The following is a 6,487-nucleotide window of genomic DNA, read 5'->3' as shown; positions in this document are numbered from 1 at the left end:
TTTCTAGGTAGCTCACTTTGGAACAGCTTTTATAGTTTTATGTGAAGTAGACACACAAACACACACTCTTCAAATAAACCAGAGAGGAGGGGAAAAAAAACACGACACTAATATGCAAAGGTAAACTAAGATCTTTTTTATTTCTTGAATTTTTTTTTTTTTTAAGTATAGATCTATTTTTTTTGTTCCTTTTTTCTACATACAAGTCCTTTTTTTTTTTTTTTTTTTTTTTTTTTTTAAGTATGTCGTCATGCTGGGTGCAGCTTCGGTGAAGTAGCTCATGCAGGTGACCCATGTGGATATTACGAAGGACAGGCAAAAGACGGGGTGGACCGAGATCGAGCTGGACCACCGCCGGACTCCACTGTACAGTCACCAAATCACAAGACGTTTAGAAACGGGCTGGCCAGGACCAGGGGGACGAAAGTCAGGACTCTTTGCTAAGACACGGCTCAGATTCCCAAAAGAACACAATGAAGGAAAACAAATTTTTTAATCGTGACATCCGCTGGCGTCTCACGCCATCAAAACCATCCGTAATAGAAGACGACAGGTAAAAAGGTGAAGACAAAATTAGGATGATGCAAAAGAAAGAAAATATATATATACGTATATATATATTGTTTTTGTGAAAAAAAAAAAAAAAATCCAGAAGTCTCCCGCCCTTGAAAAGTGTCACCAGCAGAAAAAGCTACTTTTTGCTGAGCCACATTTATGTAGAACCGACTGTGCTCATTAATTTCAGGCCGTAATCGTTTCCATTAGAGCAAAAGGGAGTCAAAGTCTACAGTCATTAATCATTACAGTACTGCAGATCCCCACACGCTCATATGGGCCCGTCACAAATACATTACGGCCTCTGCAAGGACACGGCAGCCCTGGCATTTTGAGTAAAGACCTTAAAAAGAAATTGCATGTTGCTTTTTGAGTGAAAAATGAAAATTAGTAATACATATGCAAGGAGTCTACTGTAACAGCATTGAAGAGGGTCACAATATATTTACAGCAGTGCACCAGAACGCTGAGGATGACGAGCACGTCCCAAAGCCAGTCCCGACTGATCCAACGCAAATGCACACAATTAAAGACAAAACAAAAAAATACATTAGTGAATATGAAAGAACAAAACTCAACCAAGGCTGAACTGTAAAATGCTGAACAATCTTTGCACCAATAACTTTCTCGTCTTTTAAAAAATAGTCTCAGCTTTTTTTTAAATGCTTCAAAAGAAAAGTAAATTGACATCTTTGGTGAAGATTCCACAGCAATTCTCTCAGTCTTGTTGCTAGAACGCCAACTGGGCTCAGCAGCAGGTGCACAAACAAACACACTCGAACCAATGGACGGACAAACACGCATACTGCTGGTTTCTTTAAAAGGTTTAAAATCAACAACCATCCTGCTGGAGAAACCTGACGCCATCGAGCGGGAAATGGAATGATAGCACTGGCAGAATGAAGCAGGTCTGATTTCATGGAAGTATTATGAAAGAACCGGCTCTGCGACCCATCAAAGGAAAAGTTCACCGACAGAAAAAACCTGTATGTGGTTCTCTTTTCATCGGGATACAATATGTGAGCTTTTAAAGAATCTTAATGCAGCGTTTCATGGTGGCCATGATATAAATCTTCCAGGAAAGGGACCATTAAACCACCTTAAAAGTAGTCGATATTCAATATTTATGACTTTACTAATGGAAAATCTTTCCTTTTTACAGCAAAGTTTGGGGTCAGTAAGATTTTTTTAAATAAAACAAATACTTTTATTCATCAATGATGCATTAAACTGATCAAAAGATACAGTAAAGATATTTATAGTATTACAAAATACTTCCATTTCGAAAATAAATGCTTTCTATTCATCAAATAATCCTGGTTTTCACTAAAATATTAAATCAGCATAAATGTTTTAAACATTGATGATGATGATACTAATAATAGTAATAGTGATAAATGTTTTACCGAACCAGAATGTTAGAATATTCAAATGCTTTCTGAAGGATCATGTGACACTGAAGACTGGAGTAAAGATGCTGAAAATTCAGCTTTGACATCACAAGAATAAATTACTTTTTTATTTTAATATATTCTAAATGTGTAATTTAATAATGTAAAAAACATTTCACAATTTGTACTGTATTTTTGATCAAATAAAAACCGTCTTGGTGAGCATAAGAGACTTTTTTCGTTTGAAGGTGGTAAGAATTTTAAGTGTACAAAACTGGAAATTGATTTCATTTATTGAATAATTCCTTACATTTCAGTCTATTCCTCACACAAATGATTCCTGAGATCTGAAATATAATGCTCGAGTTATATGTTATGCTGGTTTTATGTCGATGTTTAGTCCTTTTTGAGCTTGACTGTCATTGAACTGCTGTTGTACTCAAAAGAGCTGCATAAAGATCCTTTAAAAATCTCCTTTTGTGTTCCAAGGAAAAAACTACAGCATACAGGTTTTAGGGTGAGTAACTCATTTCTGGGTCAGCTACGCAGCCTTGTGTCTTTCATTTTGTGTGTCAAATCATATGTCTGAAATGTTATAAATCCCACCAGGAGTTTATATTATACAGCAACACTCCTGGAATCTGAAAACCACCAAAGCTCAACTTTAAAAAAAAGAATGATCGGTACAGAAAATAGTTCTGCTTCCTAGCTCTCTATAACCTTACCAGTCAAACATGCTGCACTGGATAAGCCATAAATCAAAGAGCGCCTGAGCTCCTGAGCTCCTGGCTCAGACCTTCCTACAGCAGAAGTCTGCGGAGGGAAAACCTCTTCCTCGAGGACACGGCTGAACTCAGCCTTACAGAAACCGTCTCGGAGGATTCAGGTCTGTGCAGGAAAAGAAAAGATCCTCGAACTAGATGCAAGGATAAAGTGAAAGTCAGAGTCGCCCCTGCAAACCCTCGCTTCCGCATGCAGAGATGACTTATGTCAATAATAAACGTGCATCGTTTTTCAGACCATTCTGCCATCGTGAAAAACTCCCACAATGCCCTGCTCTCGAAATCTGCAGTGACTTAAAGCAGCATGAACGTTGAAGGACGAGTTCAACCAGAAACAAACTGATTATTAACTCACCTACATGTCGTTTCGAATGGTGTTCGTCATGCAAAGCTATTATTTGACTTCAGAAGATTTGGAATAAAAGTCATATGGGGTGCTTTTATGGAGCTTGGAACGACATGTGGGGGAACTTTCATATTTGGATGAACTGTTCCTTTAACATGAGCGTAACTCGTGACTCCATGCCGCTTTAAGTCAATACAGTGTAGAAACGTAAAAAGAAAAGAAGGGCTTCTAAAATGGTCCATTACAGGCCACTAATGTATTTAGCCCAGATAAAGAGCTTTCTTTGAGCGAGGCTGCCCGGAGCCTTGCGTAATTCGCACATGCATTTAAGACCTCTGAGAAATTTAAATAGCCACGACACATTGTTTAATAAGATCAATGCACTTTGGTTGCATCTATAAGAATACTCAATTATCCAATTCAATTTACTGTTTGAGAATACAGTTTTCGCTTCCAAGCTCTAAAGGAACCGTATGCAAAAAATTCAAGTTTCCCTCCGAGGTCAAATTAAAATCTGAAATCTACTCCGACTAGAAAGACTGTGTACGCTAATTCTACACTAAAGTCCTGACAAAAGTGTGTCTATCTAAAGGGACCATGCTTTATAGTAATGATCTATGTGAATTTCTTCCCCTTTAAAAATCCGGAGGGAACGGAATAAAAAATATAAATATGCTTATGTTTTGCATATCAAGGAGAATCATGCTCGAAAGGTGAGCCAGCATTTGGGTAGGCTGGACCAGGAAACCTTCAGACCCGTGCGCACAGCTGTGTGGTCGACCTGAAGCCACGTAACGTACACGTTTACGGCGTCGAGGTTTTGTCAGAAGAACAACCCTCTCTCATGAAAATAGTTTGAAAAACTAAAAATAACTTTTTTTCCAGTTACAAATGACATTACATCCTGTTATCTGCGGAAGGCTAGTGCCGCTAACTTCGAAACAAACATACGTTAAATGACAACCTGCTTCTACATTACAAATTATAAAGGCAAAGTCATGATTCACACAAAGAGAGCAAAATGACAGACACTAAAGGGCTCTTAGTTTGTCTGAGAACAAACAGCAACACACGCACACATACACACACACACACACCCGCACATCAAGTGAAGTATTAACAGCTGGTTGTTGTCATGTCCTGGTCTTATGTCCCCTGTTCAAGAGTTCAGTGAGAACTGGTCCTGTTCTATGGGCTTTTTCACCCAGGCACCCAGGCCCGCTTTGTGAAAGGCCTTGATGAGCGTTTGCTTCGCTGTGTGATACTCCTCCGCTGCTTGTTTGGCTTCGTGGTACGAGCTGGGCTTGGGCACTTTGATTCGCAGAGTTGACGAGAGCTGCCGAGAGAGAGAAAGAATTACAGTACATAATGTGGTTTGTTTGTTTACACTATTTTGTAATATAATACAATAATCATTAGGCAGTTCTATTTTCTACTTAAAATAAAAAATGAAAATAAATAAATAAATGAATTAAAATAAATAAAAATTAACTAATAAATGGAACAAAATGTCTGAAAAGAATACTGCTCTCTCTATATATATATATATATATATATATATATATATATATATATATATATATATATATATATACATTAGGGCTGTCAAAATTAACGCATTAAAGCAACACCAAGTAACTTTCCCTCTGCGGTCGCCCTACAGGTTGGAAGCGGAATTGTCCATTACCGCTGTTGTAAATAACTTAGCCTACCGCAGCCTACGGTCGCACGCTCGCTCGTTGTTCATCCAGCACCGGCTTTGGAATGAACGATGTCCACTCCACAGACAAGGTAGAGTATGTTGCATGATTTCATGAAAGTATGATGTCTTGCGACATCAGAAATGAAGAAAAACTAAATAATGACTATTGTAACGCTTGACGTAAAGCAAGTCAAATTTGTAGTTTTCTTATGTCTCATTAGAACTACAGAAATGCGACCCGATCTGGCAATCTTACATAGCGTGGTTATAGCAGATATAGGACCGCAAAGCGGAGGCATAAGTGCCTTTCACCCTGTTACGACTTGATGAACCACTGAAACGATTTTGGAAACATTATTTTAAGGTAAAAAATCTTACTTAGTGTTTGTTGCTTTAACGCAATGCGATAATTTTTTTCACGTTAAAGCGTTACAAATATTGTTAATCTCCTGTCTGTGTGACAGACACACAAGACTCATACGCACAGAAAGCCGCTTCAGACAGCGTGCCGCATTGAGTTCTCTTACGCGTATGAACGGACAAAAACACACAAAAGTGCCAAAATGCCCGCTTTGACCAGTATCCTCTTAAATGAGTTAAATAAAGCCTTAAATGACCTCAAAGAGTTGTGAGATAACTTTATTCAATTTCTGCTTATATCCTACTTGTTAGATAAAATATACTATATTTTTGTTGTTTCTACATTAAAATGTGGAAAAAAATGTGGCATAAATGTGAAATTATTAGAAATATAAAAACTTTAGAATAGTGAACAACAATCACACCTAAAATTAGTTACACACACATTAATATATATACACTGTATAATCTATATACTATACTGTATATTACGTATAACTATAACTATATGTAATTACACAACTACAATAGTGAACAAGGTGAAAAACGCAAAGGAAACGCTTAACCGTTTTTAGTACATGGTTGTCGTGTATATTATATTTTTCATTCCTGTTCTGTATAGCATTAAATATAAAGGATTTGTTGTGGAAAGAGGTAACTAAATCCTGTTTTTAACATGCTTCAAATGTATATTTGCATGCTTCGTTTCGAAATTTGTGATAGTCTTACCTTAGTGTGTAGTGGCACCCAGCGGCTGTATATGGCGTGCTTACAGAGACGTGAGGGTCTGCCCATGTCATCCTTGCCTGTGGTGGCGTTAATGACTTCTAGAGCCTGATCTCCCACCGTCCAGTTCACACTGAAGTTGGGGGCCTTTCCTGGCTGCCGGGCCTCAGCGTTACTGATTCCTGCAAACACACAAATACACTCATCATAGTAGAAAACTAAACCCAGAGATGGTGTTTGGTGCAAACATACAGTGCGGCCCTTTTTATGCAGACGACTTGATATAACTAAAATATTTCCTGAACAAAAGCTGAAAGAAATTTATTTCAAGGCTTGTTTTTTTAATAAAAAAAACCCCCAGATAAAACAATGTGTCCAAGGTTGTTTAAATTGTTTATGTTACGTTCCTGTATTGCGTGTGTGTGTTCTCTTGTGTTTCTCTTCCCGCTCTCTCTCGGTGACTTTCGCTTTTGCAGGTACCCGTGATTGGCTAAGTGACCTGTCAATCATTGTTAGCGCTGACGTCACCTCTTCTCGCTGTCGCCAATGGGAACAGGCCACCTGGGGAATAAGAGTGCACGCCAGACGTTTCCACAGAAGCTCTCGGCTCGCTGAGACTCAGACC

At 38.2% G+C, this 6,487-nt stretch overlaps 1 protein-coding gene across 4 annotated transcripts in view; it reads right to left on the bottom strand.

Moving 5' to 3' along the window:
- Positions 1-3,738: 3,738 nt before the first annotated feature.
- adarb1b (adenosine deaminase RNA specific B1b) overlaps positions 3,739-6,487 on the bottom strand; it is a 104,224-nt gene continuing 101,475 nt past the window's right edge. For all 4 annotated transcript variants that reach the window (XM_056243687.1, XM_056243688.1, XM_056243685.1 and 1 more), the window contains 2 exons: positions 5,866-6,044; positions 3,739-4,410 (listed from right to left, as the gene is read on the bottom strand). In XM_056243687.1, coding sequence (XP_056099662.1) covers positions 4,234-4,410; positions 5,866-6,044 — 356 coding nt within the window. In that variant the 3' untranslated portion in view covers positions 3,739-4,233. The remainder of the gene's footprint in view (positions 4,411-5,865; positions 6,045-6,487) is intronic.

This window comes from Rhinichthys klamathensis, unplaced genomic scaffold (genome assembly GCF_029890125.1).
Source record: "Rhinichthys klamathensis goyatoka isolate OS25496 unplaced genomic scaffold, OSU_Roscu_1.1 h1tg000827l_1, whole genome shotgun sequence".
Lineage (NCBI taxonomy): Eukaryota > Metazoa > Chordata > Actinopteri > Cypriniformes > Leuciscidae > Rhinichthys > Rhinichthys klamathensis.
Note: the sequence above shows the minus strand (reverse complement) of the source record. Positions and strands in the feature narration are given on the sequence as shown.